Consider the following 24,162-nt stretch of genomic DNA (forward strand, 5'->3'; position numbering starts at 1 on the left):
CCATGTTCACAAACAAAAGGAGCATGTTTGACGGTGGAAAAGAACTGCTTAGACAAGGTTAGACCCTGAAAAACCATGATAATTTATTACATGTATGGGTGGCTGAGCAACATGATACTTAAGAGCATATATTAGCACAACAGCATTTGATTATGATGAATTATAAGGTACAGAAAGCATTCCTACGAGCTATGTAAATTTGTGCAGCACTTATTACTAGAATATGAAGCAAATAAAATAGAGTACCGTTCTGAATGAAGTGCTTGAGAACTCCGGAGAGCTGAGGGTCTTCATTGATATTCAAGAGATATGGAAATGTCTCCATCATCCGTCTCTCCTGATAAAGAGTTCAGATTCACACCATTTTAGTGACATATGTTGGAATGCGCCAAATGACAGCTGATAATATACAGGGAGGATTACTTTTTCCCCTTCTGTTGTTAAGGAGATCATAAACAAGAAGATCAGCTGTTCGAGGACATCCTGAAAAATATCTGAATACCAAACATTCACAACTCTAAACAATAGATAATAAATCATTACACAAACATTTCCCAAAACACAATCAATCTGTTTTTCAAAACATGCCCAGATACTACAAAGGTGGAACTATAAAAGTAGGTGGAAAAATGATTAGTTTGATTAATGATTCAATTACAATTCATGTTGTTTAGGTTATTACTCGTCTCCCTTCAACTTTAATGAGTTTAGAAAGATGCAGACAGCTGTTTCTGCACATTATACTCATGGATTATGTACACATGCATCTGAGGAAGTGGGTATTCACCCACGAAAGCTCATGCTCCAAAACGTCTGTTAGTCTATAAGGTGCCACAGGATTCTTTGCTGCTTTCATGGATTATGTTAGCTCACATTCTCTTATTGGTGCTGTTTTATATCATGAAATAAAATATAGGATCAAAATGAGGGCACTCTTTTGGAATTTCCCCTTGGCCCATCATCTGTTAAGTGGCATGGGCATTATATTTATTATTAGTCATTATTTGTATTGCAGTAGCATCTAGAGGGCTCAGTCGGGATCAGAGACCCATAGGGAGGGGCACTGTACAAACATCCTGTCAAAGATCGTCCCTCTAATTTAAGACAAGACACAAAAAGTAGGTGTAACTGTGAATCAGAAAGAACAGGGAGGATGCATGAAACAGTAATAAGATACGCTGATCTAGGCTAATTATGCATACAGCTAGATAATTGTGAGCAAACTTTTAAAAATACACTATAAAATGTAACTAAATATCATGTATCCAAACTGGCTATCCAGGTAGCCATTATCTGTTGGCAGTTACCATGTGTCTCACAGCTGAAATGGGTCTTGAGGCAGGATTCAAAGGAGGAAAGGGTAGTGGCTTTGCTGACTAATTCAGGGAGACTATTCAAAACAAAGGGTGGCTTCGAAGAAAACACAAAGGCGATTTGGGAAGACACAGGCAAATGACTGATGGAGGCCGACTTTGCAGGAATGAAGAGATAAGACACAAGAGACAGTAAATTGGGAGGGGCTAACTTGTAACTTGCCATAAAATCAATCTTCCTATCCCCTCCCCTTCCCTTAATTCAAAGGTAAGATTGTGTTTTTAAATACATGGCAAGGCTTTTTTCATTTGGGGAAAAAGGTCTAGAAAAAAATTCATTATTAAGAGTGGTTACTTTTAACACTCCAATTAAAAAAGTTAATTATTCTTTTAAATAATGTAAGTCAGAAAACAGTTGTAAACGTTTAAGTTAGTTAACTCATATTTCATTTAAAGGGGGAAATCTTTGGTTTTATCCCTCAGTGCTTGGAAGTGATACAGGCCTGCGTCTTGTAAGTTTTGTACATGGCTTGATTTATATATATATATATATATATATATATATATATATATATATATATATATATATATATATATATACACACACACAAATGCTTTGTTTCCAAAAGTAACCATTCTTCCTCATAATCATATTAAATGGAACAATAATGGTTATAAACAAAAGATGTTATAACTGATTATTAAATAACACAATTTAAGTGGCATGCTTTTGCAATTTATCCAAACTTAAAGGCACAAGAAGAGGCAACTCTATTTAGAAAAAAAAAACCTTTAAAAGTAATGTATCTTTTAAAACGAGCCAAGTGTGGACAGACATGGTAGCCAAAGGAAGACTGGAAAGGAACTATAGTAAGTCTATAACTCGCACTGACGTTTAAAGAAAAATCTTACCTGAGTAATTGCAGCATACTGCTTTTCCCGTTCCCTCCGAGCTTCTTCCAGACGATATTCCCATGTTAACTGAATAGTCCGAATCCGCAGTTCATTTTCAGCCAGCAAACATCGCAGCTCTTCTGGAAGGGGAAAGAGAGGAAATTTCAGCTGGGATGTGTGGACATACAAAGGCACAAAACCCCTATGAATTTAATCTTCATTTATTAATTTTTAACTTCCAAAAGTACCACCTGTTTTGATAATGTCTGAATAACCATTAAAATGATTAACTCATAATGTAGCATCTCCATATTTACAGATAGAAATACAGGAGTTCTGTTAGCTCCCTCTGTTAATGCAGCAATTTTCAGATGCAAAGTTTAGAAAGCAAGCTGGATTCTTGGCAGTCCTTTGCTAAAGGAAAAGAAAAAGATCCAAATTCAGAAGTGTCCCTGGAGTAGTCTTTCTGCTCTTCTTGGATGCATCAGATAATTTCTCTCTGATTGACTGTCCCAATCTGTAAAATAGAGATAGTACCTGCCTGCCTCACAAGCATGTTGTGAAGATTAGTGTTGCCAACCCTCATGAGCTTACTGCCAGTCTTATGATATTTGGGAGAGGAGTGTATATGTGATTTTTTTTTTAAAGCCCCAACTATAGAATCATGTGATTACATGAAAATCTCAGCTTTTATTGTTTAAAACAGTTTTTAGACCTTATAGTTGTGGAGAAAATTCTGAAAACAAGAACTGGATATATCCTAAAGATGCAGAAACTGGAAGGCAAATAAAAAAGAGTATACACTTTACTATTTCAATAAAAAGTCTCATGATTTTTAAGCCAATATTATTTTTATGGGGCTTGAATGCTTGAGGTTGGCAATAATGGGTTTAAGGTTTTGTAAAGTGCTTTGAGACCATATGATGAGACATGCTATACAAGTATTATTAGTAATATTACATGACCATCTATAAAACTACATATGCACGATAGCTTTACATTGTTCCTTAGAGGGTCTCCAAATCTCTTTTTTGTCCAGTTCAGAAGAGAGAACTTCCCATGAACCTATTCCTGATTTCAACTCTACCAGTCCCCCTATGCTGTTAATGCCATGGGCCACTAGAAAGGGCTCCAGATGACATTTTGAGAAACTCTGAGCCATCTGGTACTTGTAGTTCCTTTAGCAGGGTTAACTTTGTAATACATACTGGTTTCATCTGCTACTGTTTTCCCAGAGTTTCCAAGCCCAGTCAGTCTGGACAACAGTTTGTTATTTTCTGCTTTCAGCTCCATTATATGCTTCTCCATTGGACTTGCATTTATCACTGCTTTGTTCTTGATCTTTTTTGTTCTTTCACATATGCAAATATTAAAAAAAAAAAAAAAAAAAAGGCCAGTCAGCTATTACATCATGATGCAGTCAACCTCAGCACAGAACTTTGGCTGGCAGAGAAGAGCTTTCCTAGGCAAAAATGTTTTTTTTGAAATATTAAGTGGAGTTTTGGAACTTTACAAATAAAAACACCATCACATCTCAGGCGCTGCAGGCATGTATCTTCCCCTGCACTGGAAACAGGAGTCCCAGCCCTGTGTTTTCTCTGCCAGTGCAGTAACCATCCCCTTCTTCCCCAGTTGGCTCTTTTAGTAGGGTCTTGCTGCAGTGGTGCACTCGCATAAACCAGGCATCAAGTCAGACCAGGAAGTAAGACTGCATCAAGACATGAATATGATAGTAAGAAGCTGGGTTTGCAGGAACGTGCTCTCACCATCCTCTCAAGCAGTTGCACATGTGCCCCATTGCTGGCGCCTAGCCCAATTCTCAGCCCAGGAAACATCAGGGGGAGGCAACATGTGCATGCTGCAGCAGAGACTGAAAAATTGGGACTTCCTGGTACAAAGTCCTGAGCAGAGCTATGCTGAAAGACTGGATACTGAGGAAAGGCACAGAGCGAGTGAGGATGTCTTGGGAGAGAAAGGAAACCACTTCAGAGAGTCATAATTGGGGTTAGAAGATGATGAGAAGGGTGAGAAAGATAGAAAAGTAAGCTGGAGTGGAGAGAGACAGACATGTGTTGGAGGCCCAAGGTTCCCAGGACAATATATAACCACCACCCTCCACACAATTTAGTGATCAGAAACCTCACCCTTAATGTCTACGGGTACGCAATTAATTTACTACTTCAACCTACTGCTTTTGTTTATTCAAGTTTCAAACATCTTTATTTACACTGAAGTGGGTTTGTCATTTATTACTGGTGTCTCCTGTTATTTTGCCTGGGTGTTTGGCTGCATCTTGGACTCACAGCAGAAATGCAAACAATTTTACAGTATCTGAAAAACCACAAAACTATACCTCTCAGCATATCGTAATGTTGACAAAGTCTCTTCATAGCAGATGTCAGCTGGACTTACAGCTGCAATCTGTGAGTATATACAAAAAGTGTTAATACAATTTAGATTCCCTATTTGAGTTCTGTTTATTGGTTTTATAATCACCAAAGATATTACAGTTCAGAGAAGGTTTACAAAGGAGAAATCCATTGGTAAGCCCCTTAAATATAAAGAGAGTCCTTAGTGTCACTAAAACGGCAAGTCACTTTTTGTAATACAGAAATTATGATGATGATGATGATGAACCATCACCATTTTGGGAGACAGTGCAAGGAAAATGAGGAGAGACATTTTAAACAGATTAACCTAGTTTGTACAAAATTAGCCATGTGGGCCTAGATCCTGAATACTCTTATTTACATTGGTAGCCCTTACTCAAGCAAATAGTTCCATGACTTCAACGGAACTACTCGTATGATCAAGATGTGGAGAATATGGCCTTTGGTTTGTTTCACACTCCACCGAGGAACAAAAGACTCAAGTCTGAAGAAAACTGGCTCAATTTAAAAAGTTATGAAAATTTAGAAGCCAGCATTTTCATGCATGCACGCCAGCCCCTTCCGATTCATATCCTTGCTCCCTCACTTAACGGCACTGTAGAAATAGATAGTTGGATGCAATGACAGAATCAAGGGGAGTTCTGCTTTATTTAGGACGGCAAAATCTGGCCCATGGCATGGATGAACAGTGGGCTCCAAAGAAAATAGTAGAGACCAGTTTCAAAAGGCCATATACAAAAATGTGCATGCACTTCTGTGTACTCATGCAAATTCCAATGTGCTAGGAAACCTTGATTTGTGTGCACACACCCTTAGTGAGTGCAAAGGTAGGAATGTGCAGGACGCAGGTGCATATTTAAATGACTCAAACACTGAATAAGAAAAGGGCTCCTATTAAAATAAAATATCAGAACCCAATTACTGAACAAGTCAGTCAACCTTACCATGATAGTCCTGCTGTTCCCCCCGAGAGCCGACTGCAGGAGTTTTGTTAGAACCGAGTCTCTGTATGGGATATGTAACACTTTCTTCCCCATGGCCACCTCAGCCAGAGCACTAAGGGAAAAATGATTGAGTGAGTAAAGGGTTAAACAATACTCTTGACTATAAATCTAGCTAAAATACAAGGAGAAATAATTTCACTAACTGTACCTGTATAGATGCTTCATTATATTAGCTCGTGGTACCATAATTATAGATCATACATTAGCTGATCTATAAAAATAATGGTCAAGATTTTCAAAATAAATAACTTTGGATGCCTCAATTTGAGTTAAAAGAACTTGATTTATTTAAAAAGTGTTAAGCAACCACCCTCAGAAAATCAGGGCATTTTAAAGGTGTCTCAAGTTGTGTGCCTGAAAATTGAGACACGCAAAATTAGTAGTTGCTTTAAAAAATTCTGACTAACAATAAAGTGAGGCAGCACATCATGATTTCTCTTCCCAGATCTGATCCAGACGCTAAAAACATGGGCAAGTCAATTAATATTCTATGCTTCAGTTTCTCCACTTTAAAATGGAGATAAAATTACTTACCTCTGAGGGATGTTGTGAAGCTTAATTTATTAATGTTTATAAAGTGTTTTCAGATTGCTCTATGGTATGCACTGTAGAAGTGCAAAGAATTATGTTAAGCTTACTAGGTAGAAGATCTGAACTGAGGGAAGACTGCCATTCCTACCTTTTACACACACACACACACACACACACACACACACACACACACACACACACACACACACACACACACACACACACACACTTTTTGTGCCACTTGCAGAAAGGTCCCTGTTGTACCTGATGACATTTCCTAAGGTGGTTAAACTCAGATTTACACGTGTCCCTTCTCTCAGTCTGTCCCCTTCAGAGCCTGAAGACTTTTGCCTTTCACTTCCTGCCAAGTCCACCAGATTTATAACAGACTGCTTGGTGATATCTTCATCTAGAAAAATCTGAAAGAAATTCCAACAATGAAAGGAAAATAAGGTATTAAGCCATATCCTTAAAAATCACAGCAAGGTACAGCAACCTAAAAGCTCTGTGGATAGTCTGAGTAAATATATTGTAATATGTATTGGCATTAAGAAGCAGAGAATTATTGAATATGGAAAGTAACGTTATGGCTGAAAGAGAATGAATTTTTGTGTAAAAATTAAGCAAGACAGACTTAAGAAGGGGCGGGGGTAGGAAGGTAAATTCAGCTGGGATACAAAGAGTTACATCCATATCAATAGACCAGCATCAACAGGGGAGCAAACCACAGTATACAGAGAAGGCGAGTATATAAAAGTTCAAAGGAGCCTTTGAAATAGTACTTGCTAAAAGATAGGTCAAAGCAAGACTTGCCCAGTAACACAAATACCATACGAAGACACACTGGAACAACGGATGCCTAAAGGAGGTTGCAATAATCTTGGCCTTGTCTGCATTGGTTGCAATTCCAGCAACTGACAGCCAGACACAGATGTAGTTTCATCAGGGCATGTGTGGACAAAGAATGCCATGGCGGGCACCAGTGGAGCTTATCCTTGCAATAAGCCATTTGTGACAGCAGCACCACTTTTGCAATCTGATGCCTGTACTCCCATACCTCCATCTGCATCTGACTTCATGTAAGGAGAAACTCCCTGCAACCAGCTTTATAGTGGCAGGCCTGTTATCACATACAGCTCTGTGTATGGATGACCACAGCAATCACAAATTATTTCCAAATCACAGAATGATAGGACTGGAAGACACCTTGAGAGGTCATCTAGTCCAGTCCCTGCACTCACGGCAGGACTAAGTATTATCTTGACCAAGGGTTCTCAAACTGGGGGTCGGGACCCCTCAGGTGGGCCATGAGGTTATTACATGGGGAGTCGTGAGCTGTCAGCCTCCACCCCAAACCGCACTTTGCTTCCACCATTTACAATGGTGTTAAATATATAAAAAGATGTTTTTAATTTATAAGGAAGGTCACACTCAGAGGCTTGCTATGTGAAAGGAGTCACCAGTACAAAAGTTTGAGAATCACTGATCTAGACCATTCCTGACAGGTGTTTGTCTAACTTGTTCTTAAACTCCAATGATGGAGATTCCACAACCTCCCTAGGCAATTAATTCCTGTGCTTAATCACCTGGACAGTTAGGAAGTTTTTCCTAATGTCCAACCTACACCTCCCTTGCTTCCATTGCTTCGTGTCCTAACCTCAGAGGTTAAGAAAAACAATTTTTCTCCTCCCTCCTTGTAACAACCTTTAACGTACTTGAAAACTTATGTCCCCCTCAGTCTCTTCTTTTCCGGACTAAACAAATGCAATTTTTTTCAATCTTCCCTCATAGGTCATGTTTTCTAGACCTTTAATCATTTTTGTCGCTCTTCTCTGGACTCGCTCCAATTTGTCCACATCCTTCCTGAAATGTTTGCCAGAACTGGACACAATACTCCAGTTGAAGCTTGATCAGTGCCGAGTAGAGCGGAAGAATGACTTCTCATCTCTTGCAACACTCCTGCTAATACATCCCAGAATGATATTTGCTTTTTTTGCAACAGCATTACACTGTTGACTCATTTATCTTGTGATCCACTATGACTCCCACATCCCTTTCCACTGTACTCCTTCCTAGGCAGTCATTTCCCACTTTGTATGTGTGTAACTGATTGTTCCTTCCTAAGTGGATTACTTTGCATTTGTCCTTATTGAATTTCATCCTGTTTACTTCCGACCATTTCTCCAGTTTGTCCAGATCATTTTGAATTTTAATCCTATCCTCCAAAGCACTTGCAACCCCTCCCAGCTTGGTATCGTCCACAAACTTTGTAAGTGTGTTCTCTCTGCTATTATTTAATGTAAGTGAACCCTCAAATACTTTAAGCCAGTGGTTCTCAACCAGGGACACATGTACTCCAGGGTATGCAGAGGCCTTCTAGGGTGTACATCAACCTACCTAGATATTTGCTCAGTTTTACAACAGGCTACATAAAAAGCACTAGCAAAGTCAGTACAAATTAAAATTTATACAATGATTTGTATAGTACCTAGAGCCATATAAAAGCTGAAATGTAAGTACAGTATATATATATTCTAATAGATTTATTTTAGAATTTTATAGTAAAATGAGAAAGTAAGCCATTTTTCAGCAACAGTGTACTGTGACACTTTTGTATTTTTATGTCTGATTCTGTAAGCAAGTAGTTTTTACGTGAGATGAAAGTTGGAGGTATGCAAGACAAATCAGACTCCTGAAAGGGGTACAGTCGTCTGGAAAGATTGAGAGCCATTCCTTTAAGATTCAATTAAAAAATCACCTTCTGTAACATACTAGGAAATGTGGTCAATGCATATAAGGAAAATGAAGGGGCTTTGAATTTGTGTCTGCAACGAACTTAGGAGAATTTACCTTGTGAATTTACCTTTCTTGCAGAATTAGTTAAATAAGAATTTTAACAAATATGCTGAATAGTGGAAAATAGGGTTTCCTCATACTGAACCTGTTTGAATTGGATGGTAATGACCATGTGAGATCGACTGCTTGTAGCATTCATGCTGGTTGAAGCTGTGGTTCTTATTTTAGTTCCTTGTTCCATTAACCTCTCAATTTGTGCATAGCTGTCACAAGCCACCCGTTTCAAACCATCCACATAAAAGCCTTGTTGCTGGTCTTCTCTAACCTTGAGTCCACCAGGTTTCTTGGTTTCAGATAGTAAATCTATTACCTATGGAGAGGTATTTACAATCAAAATGTGTCACTGGATACAGCTACGTAATGATTGAAAAGAACATTTTGTGAAAACAAAGAGAAGGGAAAAAATCTTTTTAAGTCAAGAAATGATAGCATGATTTTGTAAGAAGCCAGCAGTAAAGCAATTAACTACACAAACACTGTTTATGGTAGTTTATTACCATCTGGCACATCATAAAACCACATCTAGTTGGTAGAAATGCTTGTTACTTTGAATAACTGTCATTTTAACATGTATGGAATTGTTACTCGCTGCACATTAATATGAAGTGGCAATCCTCTAAGCACTCGTTCCGTGCACAGAGTACTAGCAGAATCAAGCCCATGGATTTTTCTAAATAGCATCAATAGGAATAACTCATTTGCAAAATTCAGGATAAAACAGACAACACCAAGTCACAATGCATGAATGAGATACGACATTTGACAACGCCAAAACCAAATAAAGGAAATAAGAGTTTAACCTCAACCCCTCTTACCGTTAGACTTCTATATTAGTGACCTATCATATTCTGGAGGCACTAACCCTTGTCATATGCAGTAGGAAATTAAGAATATTTTAGTCCGGATTTAGGCGTCATCACCACAATCTAACAATCTGGTGCTTAAAATATGAATTAGAAAGATCAAAACCTTTTCTCCATTATCCAGGTCTCTTAACATCTCTCTGTCTCTATTATTGTCATGTGATCAAATACTTTAACATTTTAAATCACACTCCATATTTCTAGTAATGTTTTCCATGATATACAGCAGATACTATCTCTGCTGTCTTGTGTCTCTCAAAATGTTTTATGGTCTCAAAAAACAACCTTTTATGAAAGATTCCATATGAAATAAGAGGGAGGTGACAGAAGACTACAGGTAATTATAAAAAGGTGGCCCTTACAGAGGGGCAGAAGTTGGGGGGTAAATGGAAAACTACAATAGGGTCACAGAAGCAACAAGAGCAAATAAAATGAGTGAATCTGCTTAACATGTTAAACATCTATACACAAATTCAAGGCGTATAGGGAATGAACTGGAAGTCTTAGTACACCGGCTTGATGGGATAAATCTACTGACTGGAGATTGTTATTAGTGTGGAGAAGTACAGATTGTTCAGGAAGGGCAGGCAGGGAAAAAAAAAAGGAGGTGTTGCAATGTACAGAGAGATGAGAGGCAGACCAGTTGAAAATCTCTCAGTGAAGATAGAACGGGGAAAAAACAGGAGCGATTTCATGGTAGGGATCTACTTCTTTATCCCTTAGATTTTCTTCCCATGGGACTTTACCTAACAGTTCTCTGAGTTTGTTGTCTGCTTTTCTGATGTCCATTGTCTTTATTCTGCTGCTATCCTTCTTTCCTTTCCTTAGAATCAGGAAATAATCATTCACAACCAATTCCTTCCTGTCAGTCAGAATCAAGTCTGAAATGACTGCCCCAGGTTACTTCCACCAACCTTTGGAACTATAATTTGTCACTAACCCATTTCAAAAACTTACTGGATGTTTTGTCATGTTACTTTTCCAACAGATGTCTGGGGAGTTACAGTCCCCCATTACTTACAAGTCTTGTGTTTTGGACATTTGTTATTCGTTCTAGAAATGCCTCATCCACTTCCTTTTCTTGATTTGGTGGTCTACAGTAGACCATTATTCAGTCACCCCAATTTTCCCCCTTTTTATCATTACCCAGATACTTTCAACTGGTCTGCCCCTCACTTTCTTCTGGACCTCAGAACAAGTGTATATGTTCTTGATCAGGGGTGGGCAAACTTTTTGGCCTGAGGGCCACATTGGGTTTCGGAAATTGTATGGAGAGCCGATTAGGGGAGGGGGTCGTGGCCCGGCCTCCCTCCCCCAGGATTCCTGCCCCATCCAATCCCCCGGTTCCCTGACAACCCCCCACCCCCCAGGACCCCTGCCCCATCCACACACCCCCGTTCCCTGTCCCCTGACCGCTCCCAGACCCCCGTCCCTGACTGCCGCCCCGCCGCCCCATCCAACCCCTCCTTTCATTCCTGACGGCCCCCCCCCAGAACCCCTGCCCCATCTAACCACACCTTCTCCCCGTCCCCTGACTGCCCCCCACTGCCCCATCCAACCCCTCCTTTCATTCCTGATGGCCCCCCCGGAACCCCTGCCCCATCTAACCACCCCTTCTCCCCGTCCCCTGACTGCCCCCTGCCGCCCCATCCAACCCTGCCCCCCCGACCTCTATCCACACCCCCGCCCCGACCACCACTCTGAACTTCCCTGCCCTCTATCCAAGCCCCCCGCTCCGTGCCCCCTTAACCACGCTGCCTGAAGCACTGGTGGCTGGCAGTGCTACAGCCTGGCTGGAGCCAGGCCACGCTGCTGCCGCCGCCACGCAGCACAGAGACCAGGTCAGGATGGGTTCTGCAGCTGCGCTGCCCCAGGAGATCACAGCCCCACTGCCCAGAGCTTTGCACCAGCAGTGGAGCGAGCGAGCTGAGGGAGAGAGGAGACAGCGGAGCAGGGGCCAGGAGCTAGCATCCCGGGCCAGGAGCTCAGGGGCTGGGTAGGACAGTTCTGCGGGCTGGCTGTAGTTTGTCCACCTCTGTTCTTGATGCATAATTTAATATCTCATCTCTTTCTTCCTTGCCTATCCTTCCCGTACAAGAGATCCTCCAACCCTCTATGCCAGTATTCCAGTCATCAGATTTATTCCAAGTCTCTGAGCTGCTAGTTAAGTCATAATTTAGCACATGCAATAATACTTCCAGTGCTTCCTATTCCCTATACGCCTGGCATTTGTGCAAAGACATCTAAGATGCTGAGCAGATTCCCTCACTGATAACCCTCTTGGTTTTCCTACGACCCTCTTAATTTGCCACGTCCTTTTGAAGCTAGTCTTTTTAATTCTTACCTGTGGGCTTTTGTCATCTGCCCCATTTGAACATGGGCCTCCTCACTCAATTATCAAGTTCGTGCGCAGAGATGCTCTTCCACTTCTTGGTCAGATGGACCCTATTTCCTCCCAGCAGTCCTCCTTCCTGGTACAGCATTTCATCATCGAAGAAACCGAAGTCCGCCCATTGACACCAATTCAACAGCTATGCATCCATCTCCAGGATGTGCATGTCCCTGCCTGGGCCCTTGCCCTCAACTAGAAGGATGGATAAAACCACCACCTGCACCCCAACTCCTTCACCCTCACTTCGGGAGCCCTGCAGTCACTGCTGATTTGCTCAAGGTCATACCTGGCACTATCATTAGTGCTCACATGGATAAGCAGCATGGGGTAGTGGTCAGAGGGACAGATAAGCCTTGGCAACCTTTCCATAACATCTTGGATGTGGACTGCAGTCAGGTACCATACCTCTCAGGATGTTAGGTCTGGTGACCAGATGGATGCCTTCATCCCCTTCAGAAAGGAGTCCCTGATCATGTCCCTTTTCTCCTCCTCTTGGATGCAGTGGCTGCAAGCCTCTCAGCTTTGGGGCTTGTGGTTTCTCTCTCTCAGCCACTGGGGTCTAATCCTCTCCTCCTATGCCAGTACAGACAGCAGTTCTTGATCTCAATGGACAGGAAACCAGCAGCCAGTCTCCTCCCAACAAAGCAGCTGGTTCTCCTTCCTTCTCTGGGGCCTCTGTAGTTGGCCAGCATCCTGCATCCCTGATGTTCCTACAAGCATCCTGGCAATAAAGTAATCATGTCCCTGGAAGCTACGCAGATAAGTCCTGTCCTCCTGCATGCATTACATGCATTATGAGGAACTCCACCAACAGACACCTCTCACACCAGGTAGTTCCCCCTGCCTGCTTCATTGGCAGGGACATGCAGGCTGCATTCCCAGCAAGTCAAGACCAGGGCCTTGGTGGAGGCCTCCAGTCCAGATGTCTGTCTGGTGGGGGCTCCCTCAAGAGAAGGAAGAGGAAGAGCTAGCAGTGGTGTTGGCAACACACCATTTTCCTCCCATGGAGGGTTCTTAGTTGTAGAGTAACTGCTAGGCTATGTCTAAACTTACAGTGGCATGTAATATACAGGTGCTACACATGTAGCTACACACTGTGGTGCCAAGTCTGGACACAGCCCACCTTTCACCATGTCGCACAGCTACATGTCGCAGCGAAAGGCTTTGGCAGTGGGGAGCTGCTGGAAGCTTTTCCTACTGCCTCCCGACTGTGAGTGCTTTTCACTTCAGTGGGGAAAGGTTCCGGGAGCAGGACACTTGACTGCTAAAAACAGAGACTATATGCTAGGGCTTCAGGAGTGTAGGGCACTCTACCCGCCTTAACACCACCACCGTTTGTGCTACGTCTCTCGTGGAGATGGAGTTATATCAGTGTGGTAGGGCACTTACATTGGTGGGACAAGGCTTTAGTGTGTACGCTGACATAATTAGACCGACATAAGTTGCCTTACATTGACCTAACTGTATAGTGTAGACCAGGCCTGAGAACTTAAAAACAAGTTAGTAAATAAACAAATGGAAGAAGATTAAAATTCAGAATTAACATGATATACCAACACCATTACCTGCTCATTATAAATTTCCAGCATACTGAAAGTAACCTGCAAAGACAAGAAGCAGCTTGAAGATAAAAAGTTCTCTTGAAAAAAAGCATATTTTTGATATACAGTTATCTCCAAGTAAAAGGAACACAGATTGTCTGGACAAAAACGCCATTTGTCTCAAACTAAACTGACTGTTGGTATATCTTGTGGCAACGCATAAGCCATGCATATAGTTGGTTTTTGAGACTGTTTTCCAGATCCACACAGCTCTAACATAACTCTCATTTCTATGAATCCCCAACCTCCCTCCTTTGTCTCCTCAGCTTGTCTTAGGAAAACTCCATGTCAGCTTATCCATTTTAAGATGGAAATGTTGGACTTTAATAAATCATTTTTCATCAAACTACACTAGCTATTAAGAGTTACAAAATTTCATTCTTGCAACGTTATGGTTATGAGAAAAATTCAGCAAGTGGAAACATTAAAGATTCAGACATTAATTTGGCAATGTGGCAAACTTGTATGATGTATGGTATACATTTTATTAAATAAACAGCAATATATTCCAGCCACATTCATTCAGAAACCAGAAATGGAAAAAACACAGATTATGCATAGCCTGACCAAGTAAGCATTGCTGTTGGAACTTTAACTATTGCACTTCCTGAGTTTTGAGATTTTAACCTGCAGACTTAATGGTGCATAAAGGTTTTTCGCACTTAATTTTTATGAAGTTATTTTTGTTTTTTCAATAATGAAGAAAAAAGTTTCATAATGTTAGCGTAGTCCCAAATAGGCTTTGCATTTCCACTTCATTATGGTGAATGTGGTGGTAAGGGATGAGTTCCCAAGTTTGCTGCTGCCATCAGGTCAGACTGTGGAAAACCCACATCCAGCATCTAAAGAGGTGGGGAAATGAAAGAAGATTCCCCCTGGTAATGCTGCTATGCAATTCCTGTGCTCACGTGCAGAGCCAGATCTCTACTAGTACCACCTTAGATTCAAACCATGTGAAAATGGATGAGGAGAGGTTGAGCTATCAAGGCACTGAGAGGAATAGCAGCTGGTGTAAGTGTTTTGCACCTGAGATTCAAATGTAGCTAGAAGGAGCTATCAGTTTCCTATTATTTATTCATGGTAACTAGTGAAGGCTAATGCTCACGGTTACACCACAGTCTATGAAGCTCTTCTACTCTGTTATATGTAGAAATTATCAGGAACACCAGAGCAGAAGGAAAAGATAGAAGCTATTTTTGTGGTTGGACACAGACGACCTGGAAGAACTTATTCGCAAAACCTGTGCTGCAATGCTAGGGCCATTAATTCCTATTGAATACAAGAAGTTTGACAAAACATAAAACAATTGACATGACTGAACTGAAAAGTTATTTCTTTCCTTCAGTAGTGAGGGTTGGAAAGTCTGTTGATGCCTGTTTGTTAGACTTTTCGAGAGGCATAGCTAAGATAAAGGAGTAGGTAAGTAGAGGTTCGAAATGTAGGTAACTGTTCAAATTTCTAGTCTTCTGTGTGGAAAAGATAGGTTGTGACTTGACAGTGGGTAGAGTTTTCAGAAGTGCCTTGGTTACCCAGTTAAAAACTCATATCCAGTGAAAACAAAACAAAACTGTTCATGCCAAGATTAAATTAGCTATTACTGGGACAGGGATAGGTTCAAGTTCTCCTGTATTAGATCAGCCCCTCATTCAACACTTCTCACTTGTTATTATACATTATGTTTGATTATCGCTGAAGCTAATTTTAAAACGGCAATGGCAGTTTTCCAAATTTGAACTTGAGAGCATATACAGAGGGATCTTGAAAACAAAAACAGTGTAGACCATACCTGATATTGCTTGTTCTTCTGGTTCTGAATTGGTTTGAAGAGCTCTTCACACACAACTGGAATTATGCCTCTGTTTGCACCATATCCAATCATAGAATAGCTCTTCCCTGAGCCGGTTTGGCCATACGCTAGGAGAGTAGCATTATAACCTTGCCAGGCATTGTCCAGAACTCCTTGACCAAGGTCACGAAAGACCTCTCCCTAAAAGGAGACATTTTTACTAATAGAGAACGTATACATATGCATCAGAATGGGATAAAAAAAGATTAAACAACCCCCAGCCCTCCAATTTTTTTTTTAAATACAGGTTTAATTTAAAAAAAAGTAATTAAAATTAAATTTGAAATGATGACTACTCATAAGGCCTAAATTTACTATAATCTTTTAAAAGAATTTAAATTAAACAGTAATATTAAGCACTATATGTCTGCAGCCAAGTTTTAAAGAAAATCAAACAATTGAACTAGTTGATCTGGAACCATTATTTGTTGAAGTGCTAAACCAGCTTTTCACAGCAGTAGCCTCTTCTACAGGTGCAGAGAGAATATTTTCTTCATTTCAGTTTATTCAACTAGTTCAGTTCAATGATTAGTTCATTCAAATGAAGAAACCAATGAGACAAAAAAAAGCAGAAAATCTTGTTTTCCCTCTTCCAATCTATGAATAAAAACTATGTCTGAGGATGAGCTCTACTAGTTCTAAAATCTTGAAGGACAAGGTGACCAGAAACAATCAATTCGATTCACTAACCTACAGATAATATCTCCTCTGTTTAATAAATCAGTTATTAATGTAAGTCATATTTTGATAAATTTTCTCAAGTTTTTTTTCCTTATGTATACAGCACATCTAAGTTATTTTAGTTTACTAGTTAAGGCCCGCTGTATTTGAAAAATATCCATCCAAAGACCTCGACACAAATTACAAGTAAAAAAGTTAAACAAACACATCATTCACTATTTTATAACATGACAAAAAATGTAAAAACTAAGTACCTGAATAATTGTAAATTAAGCTAAATAATTACTTAAAATAAATGTTTATATAGTGCATACACCTGGTTAGCAAAAAGAAGCACTAGATTTTGTAAAAAGGCTATATTTAATTGCAAATCAACATGTTTGAATGGTTATCTACCAGTGGTTTCCTTTCTTTAGGAAAATAACTTAAGAGCACAAATACAAAACAAAATTATTAAAATCATGATTTAAAAAATCATGTCTTTTGCTTATTGAGTCACTTAAATTTAAATCAATCCACTCTGACATGCCCACACATGAAAGCATTACTATTTAGTTAGTACAGAGGTTAGTAATTACTATTTTAATCTGAAAGTCTGGTTTAATTATGACAAATATATACTTCATATTAATGTACTTCAAATATTAAGAGTTGTAGGACCTGGAAGCATAAATGAAAATGGGAAGTAGTTTTAGATGTTGGTTTGGAACATCCATTAAGTAGATACAGATCATTCATCTCAGTTCCACTCTTGGGCATTGTAACAATCGCAATCATCAACAAAGTGAGTTAACATTTTATATTGGTAAGAAGTGCTTTTAAATAGCCCTCTGAATACATTTTACCTGGCCTGCATATCTGCTGTTGGATCCAGCTGAAACGAGCATGCCATCTTTATCCTTTAGAAATCCACTGTGGGACCAGTAAGCCAGGTCAAAGGTAAAGGTTTTCATGAGCCCTGGAGTCTTAGGATCATATATGCTTGTGCTGCTGGAATTCATAGAAATCACACACCTGCTGCCTGCATCCTTCTCCCTCTGTATCAAAATTATAAATCACATCATCAAACAAGTAGCAGTTCTAGTCACTTTTTTTTAACTCAAAATTTATATTTTGGACCAAATCCTGCAAGCCCTTTGTATGTGAAACTCCCAGTAAAGGCAACAGGAGTTCTGTAGTTATTTGGATATGGAGGGTATGTACGACTGGGACGCAACCACAACATATTCATCATAAAAGGTCCAATACATTAATTTCACAAAATTTATCTTGAACCAAACAAGGTAACTGTAGTTGAACTGTAAGCAGGGAATAAATGCCATAGAAATAGATCTGAACAGGAAAGATAGTATCTGTAATCATGTCCAAATTTGCCTTTTTCCTGATTTTGTAAACACGTCAGCCATTAGCATTGATAAGCTATTGTTGGAAAATCCTTCACTATTGTAGATATTGCCATAACAGAACAAAGAATGGTACGCTATGTATGCTACTCCTGGGGGAAATTATGCACCAAACTTAAAAATTCGGCAGCCAAAAATTTAAAAATCTGTGCACGATATTTTAAAATTCTGAAAAAAAAATCTGCATATTTTATTTGTCAAAAACCACAAAATAATCACATCAGTTTCATTTCTTTTTGATCATTTATTTCAAAATACCTGTCAACAGGTATGTCTGTAACAATACAGACAACAAAAAAGATTCAGGCAATGTTTTTTGACAAATAGATTCCTTACTAGGCATATTCATACAAAACTGAGTAATAATTCATTTAAACTACAATAGAGAACCATGTTTCCTGCACTCCTCAGAAGCAGTGGAAAGGATTTGCAGTGGAAAGGATTTGAGGAGTCAGGGATAACAGAGAAGCTGAGAGAGAGGGAAGTAAATTGCTGAGAAGGATCCTGAGTGTGAACTTGGAGGGTTGCTGGGTATGGGTGGGAAAAATATGGAACAGGTTTTTTGGATGGGGGACATTGTTAGGGAGCATCCTCCATGCAGACCCTGGCTAACCCCTAGCCTCTCCCATTCAGTCAGGCACATCTTCCCCTGTCCTTATGTGTCCTTGCACCCCGTCCACGTCACTCCACTCCCCCAGACCATTCCCATATGGCCCTGCACCCCCCCCCGTCTCTGTGCTCCCACCAGCCACTCCTCTGTCCCTATACCCCTCTCCTATTCCCATGTTTCCATGCCCCCACCCCATCCCTGTACCTCCTCCCCCTGTCCTCATGTGGCTCTGCACCTCACTCCTCCGTGGCCCTGTGCCTCCACTCCCATTCAGCCACTGTCCCAGTTTTTCTTCCACTAGCCGTTATGAGCCCCCATCTGAACACTCCCCCCCCGGCTGCATGTCTCCCCATAGCCCGTCTCCTGACCTGACCCACTGCAAAGAACGCAGGCTCTCTCCCTCTGCCCCAGCCCCCGCGGGCAGGGAGCTGCTGTGTTGTTCTAGCGCCACCGTGCCCTCAGGTGGGCAAAAGGCAGAACTGCAGCAACATTTTCACAGCAGCTTTTTTCTGTGCAAAAAATTAAAAATATGTGGGGCTCAATTATGCACATGTGCAGTAGTGCAGAATTCCCCCAGAAGTAATATGGTCTCTCTCAGAAGTACATCAAATTATAGAGAACAATCCTGTTGATTTACTTCAGTGGGAGCAAGATTAGGCCCACTAGTTTTCTTACAACTAAAATTCTGCTCTGTGAACAGAAGGTTCACACAAAAATGAGAGACGGTAAAGGATAGCTTATTCCTTTGCATTTTGATTACTGCATATTACATCATATGATCCTCAACTGATCAGCATTTTTTATTAATCTCATCTGACAAAGGTCAAAGATACTTTTGTCTGTAGGTGGATTTTTCTAAGTGGAAACATCCAGACTATCAACAGCGTTGACACAGTATAGCAGACCTTAAGGTGGCCATCCTGCAGCAAAAAAACTTCAGGACCAGACTTCAAAGAGAAACTGCTGAGCTTCAGTTCATCTGCAAATTTGACACCATCAGCTCAGGATTGAACAAAGACTGTGAATGGCTTGCCAATTACAGAACCAGTTTCTCCTCTCTTGGTTTTCACACCTCAACTGCTAGAACAGGGCCTCATCCTCCCTGATTGAACTGACCTCGTTATCTCTAGCTTGCTTGCTAGCACACATATATATACCTGCCCCTGGATATTTCCATTACATGCATCTGAGGAAGTGGGTATTCACCCACGAAAGCTCATGCTCCAAAACGTCTGTTAGTCTATAAGGTGCCACAGGATTCTTTGCTGCTTTTACAGATCCAGACTAACACGGCTACCCTCTGATAGTTGACACAGTAATTCATAATCAGTCAACTGAAGATTGAAACTGTTAGACATATTATTGTCCTTATAAATTTGATACAGTTCTTTAATCAGCCAGGAGTCTAAGAATTTTTATAGAGGATTTGCTGTGAACTATCACCAACTATCCATGGGCTTGTCCATACAGAGATGCTCAGGAAAGTTAAGATGAATTAACAAAGATGTGAAGTTAATGTGCACTAATTACAGTACATTAAACCACTGTGTGAACACACTCATTCAGAAGTAAAAGTGCCCTTAGTTCGCTTTAGCTTAATTCTTCTTTTGAGTTTTAGGGATCCTGCTGAATTCAGGGCTTGCTGTTGCCATTTGTCTGGCATTTTCCATTCCTCCTCAATGACTTCTTTGAAAGATATTTCCCATCCATAACAAGGAAGTATCAGCCCTTGGCTTTAGTTTTCTCATCTTCTATGGTTGGAATTCAGAAGAAGCCACCTCCTTCCTTCTCCTAGTTTAAAATGTGTATCTGGGAAACAATCTGTCTCCTTCTGTGGTTTAGGCTTATCCAAAGCAGAGAGGTCCCTTTCTTTGGAGAAGATGCTAGAGCTTGTGGAAAGTAGTGATGCTTTCTTTTCATCTTTTTCCTGTGCTAATTGTGTCTTTGCCTTTTGGAAAGGTAAATGGGTAATGGGTAAAGGGGCAATGTCTCTTCTTAGCTAATGTTCCCTTTTGGGTTACAGTCTGCAAGGACATGGGTGTTTGTCTCCCAAGTCTCAGCATTTCTCATCAACTGATGTTGAACTGGAAAGGGATATATTAGGGAGTGTCCTCAAGAGCTCAAGTTCTTCCTTTCAGGAAGGAGAATCTAAAAGAATCCCAGATCCCTTACCAAGTGACTCAATTTACTGCTTAGGAACAGATGGTGGGAGCCAAGCATTTTTCAATTTAGTGGTGAATTGGATTGAGTGATTAAGAGGAATTTTCATGTTTACTCCTGAAAGGTCTCCTGAAATCTGTATCTCAAGAGTGGGAATTATGTCCCTGACGCTACTCCATAATGAAAACATAACCCCTCTTACTTCCCAAGGTCTCCTCTCCCTTCTTTCTCTCCTAGCACTGCAGATACAATCATCATCCTCCACAATACAGTTGCAAGCAACCTTGATGTTGAATCAGGCCTGGTCTACACTTAAAATCTTAAATCAGCATCACCATCTGAGCAACATAGCTATGCCGATTTAAGCCCTCGTGTAGACACAGCTAGGTTGATGGAAAATTGCTTTTGTTGACCTACTTACCACCACTCAGGGAGATGGATTTCTTAACAATGGCAGAAGTATCTCTTATAATGAACTTCAATTTTCAAAAAAACCCTTCAGGATACCACACAATCCACCAATGCCTAGATCTCTGCTCTAATTTCTTCCTATAACTCCCCTCCCAACATTCCCATCTGAAATCTTGTTTTACCATTTGTCTGTGTACTCTGTGCCTTGTACTCCCTTCTCTTCATTCAAATGCCTCCTTAAAATTTGTCTTCCTTTGTGACCGTACAGTCCCAATCAACACCACTGAAGTTCAAAGAATGTGTTTTAAAGGTTCAATAGTCCAAAATAAATGTATTTTAATGTATGATATTTATGTTGGCAAATCTCTTTTAAGCAAATTTATTGCATCTTAAAGCTACTATGAAATTACAAAATGCATGCCAGGTCCAAATATGTTCGCTACTGTTACTCCAACCACCATCAAATGAAGCAAACACTTAAGTGTTGCCAAACTATACACTTTACTAGAACCAGTTTGAAAAGAAAATAGTTTACAAATTCTTTAATACTCAGCCAAATCGTTAAACATTTTATGTAGCAGTTTGATATACCGTCCTTTGCTCTGCTTATTTAGAGTGAAAATTTTTTTCATACTGGGGAAAAAAAGATACAAACAACTGGAATATGTTAAAACCCTGTTAAGCTAACACCATGCTTACTACAATTTGATTCATTCTGTTCTAACAGGGATTCCAGCACTTGGTTTTTACAAAACATTTTGGTTGGTACATGAAATATGTTGATTAAAAAAAAATAAATAAAAGTAGTCAGCTTTGACTTGCTTTTGAAGTAGTTTGCTCCTTTACCTAGTATTCATTTTTAAGTATTTCACTGTATTTCTGTACACTTAATTTAGGTACAAAGCATTACACTCTTAACATGTTAAGAGCTTCCTTTTTTTTCCTTAAGAGCCTATTAACAATAAAAGTTAAAATAACTACTAACCTGAGTGAAAGGTCTCACCCGTACTGCCACTTTCACACTGTCAACACTTGGCATGCTATTACTACTGTCACTCTTCCCAAGATATTTCAAGCCGAAAAACATTTAAAGTAAATACAACTCCTTTTCTAGAGAACCCTGTTTTGAGAAATCAAAAACACAGCTAGGGAAGCTGTTTCTTTTTTATAAGATCAGTCTATTAATTATTAATATTTTCTCATTGTGTGCAAGATACTAGTTACCTGATAAATTATTTCTTAACGTAATTGCAGTAGCTTTCACAGTTCTGAAGTCTTCAACATTGCACCTGGATATGAATCAACATACATGAAACACTACCTAAATTGTTCTCAAAAGACCAGACTAGCATTTCTCAAGTGTGCTAGAAAAAGGAATAGTTTTTCCCTATTGTTCATACGATTTTAGGCTTTAAAGAGACACTTTCACAGCCACCTGAGAGAGTCAGTGAAATAATCTGTACAAAGTCTGGTTTGTAACTATTACCTTTGCATACTTTTTGCATTGCTCTTAGCTTAGATCAGGGGTAGATAACCTATGGTACACGTGCCACAGGCGGCACGCAAGCCGATTTTCAGTGGCACTCACACTGCCCAGGTCCTGGCCACCAGGCTCTGCATTTTAATTTAATTTTAAATGAAGCTTCTTAAACATTTTTAAAACCTTATTTACTTTACATACAACAATAGTTTAGTTATTTATTATAGAAAGAGACCTTCTAAAAATGTTAAAATGTATTACTGGCACACTAAACCTTAAATTAGAGTGAATAAATGAAAACTCGACACACCACTTCTGAAAGGTTGCCGACCCCTGGCTTAGACAATTAAAATAATTGAAGTCAGTTTCACTTACACGTTTTCAGTGCTACGATGTGTTGATTTTGAACACTGTAAAAGCATGTAGGTTCACAGACAATTGTTGACTATTTTAAATTGTGGTAGCATTTCTACCAGTCTTAAATTTTCTAAAAGCGCACTTTTCACATTTACTCCAAATTTATACAGGCAATGTCCCTTTAAATGTATGTCCTGTTGTACATAATTGAAAATACCAAAGCATTTACATAGCTAGGTTTCTGCTGACACAGCAAACTGAAAAAAAATAGGGAAACATCTGAGGTGTGATCTAGTTTTATAAACGCAAGAGCAACTTTCCCAAAGTCTAAAACAAATACAAAAAAAAATATTGCACAGGTTCAATACAATTGTTTACATTCTGACTTCAATACAGTACATTTTAACCATGAATGTAAGGAATTAGCAGCTTGTGTTCTACAATCCCAATTATTGGTGCCAAAAGGTTAAACATTTTCTATAAAATTTAAAACTGTCAGGCTTTAATTTTTTATCATTATAGTAAGAACAAACAAAATTTTAAAAAGAGTTTTGGCCTAATACTGGAGGGTTAGTAATTATGGCGAGACAACATTAAGATGTTCTCAAGCAATTTGGTCCACTCAAACCATTATTCCCTCTCAAAAAGCTAGCAGACAATAAGCATGTTGTGAAGTATACATTTTTATTTAACATTCCTAAAATAAGCTGTATTTACATATATAAATGTAAGAAGTCTTAATATAAAATAGAAAAAACTGCATTGACTGAAGAAATCACACTCCAAATGGAGTTACTTATTGAAGACTGTTTATGAAATTTTACAATAATTTATATAAATTATTCTCTTCCAAATTAGATGATTTGTTTTAATAATCCACACAATTTTGATGACTTTACAAACAGTGGTGTACATTACAAATTAAAAAACAGTTATAGCATCTTCCGGCGCACAACTGGCTTTGGAAAATTAGACAGTCTCTTTTTGTTCTTTCGAAGAGTCTTTTCTGCTGTTTCTGCAGTTTCTTTCTGTTTGCTTTTTGTCCCACGCACAGGACTTCCAAATGGAGAAATGAACTTAATCTCCACTGGTGGAGGTGACCAAGAACATTCTTTCCCTATGGTTCTGCAAGAAATGGTAAGTCCCAACTAGATTACATTATGCTTTACAAAAAACAAAACCCCCAAAACCACACGTATGGATGTTTTGATAGACAGAAACAAAGCCAAAAAGCTAAATTACAACAAATAAAACTACAACCCCCACCACACCAAAGAAATTCTATGATCATGCAGCATCTTATAAGGGAATAATTTATACTAATAACTTCATGTAAAGAACGAGATTTTCCCATGTATAAACTATATTAA

At 39.5% G+C, this 24,162-nt stretch overlaps 2 protein-coding genes across 2 annotated transcripts in view; both read right to left on the reverse strand.

Moving 5' to 3' along the window:
• LOC115648838 (kinesin-like protein KIF28P) overlaps positions 1–22,573 on the reverse strand; it is a 53,740-nt gene extending 31,167 nt beyond the window's left edge. Inside the window, exons 1-11 of the mRNA XM_030557043.1 lie at positions 21,941–22,573; positions 17,217–17,408; positions 15,631–15,831; positions 13,809–13,844; positions 9,074–9,298; positions 6,397–6,551; positions 5,542–5,653; positions 4,561–4,628; positions 3,416–3,558; positions 2,226–2,347; positions 247–337 (exon numbers count right to left, since the gene is read on the reverse strand). Of these exons, the coding sequence (XP_030412903.1) occupies positions 247–337; positions 2,226–2,347; positions 3,416–3,558; positions 4,561–4,628; positions 5,542–5,653; positions 6,397–6,551; positions 9,074–9,298; positions 13,809–13,844; positions 15,631–15,831; positions 17,217–17,408; positions 21,941–22,042 (1,447 nt within the window). The 5' untranslated portion in view covers positions 22,043–22,573. The remainder of the gene's footprint in view (positions 1–246; positions 338–2,225; positions 2,348–3,415; positions 3,559–4,560; positions 4,629–5,541; positions 5,654–6,396; positions 6,552–9,073; positions 9,299–13,808; positions 13,845–15,630; positions 15,832–17,216; positions 17,409–21,940) is intronic.
• Positions 22,574–22,761: 188 nt separating this feature from the next.
• The window catches only part of AHCTF1 (AT-hook containing transcription factor 1), an 87,453-nt gene continuing 86,052 nt past the window's right edge, over positions 22,762–24,162 (reverse strand). Inside the window, exon 36 of the mRNA XM_030557045.1 lies at positions 22,762–23,917. Within this exon, the coding sequence (XP_030412905.1) occupies positions 23,725–23,917 (193 nt within the window). The 3' untranslated portion in view covers positions 22,762–23,724. The remainder of the gene's footprint in view (positions 23,918–24,162) is intronic.

The sequence above is a fragment of the Gopherus evgoodei genome, chromosome 3 (genome assembly GCF_007399415.2).
Source record: "Gopherus evgoodei ecotype Sinaloan lineage chromosome 3, rGopEvg1_v1.p, whole genome shotgun sequence".
NCBI lineage: Eukaryota > Metazoa > Chordata > Testudines > Testudinidae > Gopherus > Gopherus evgoodei.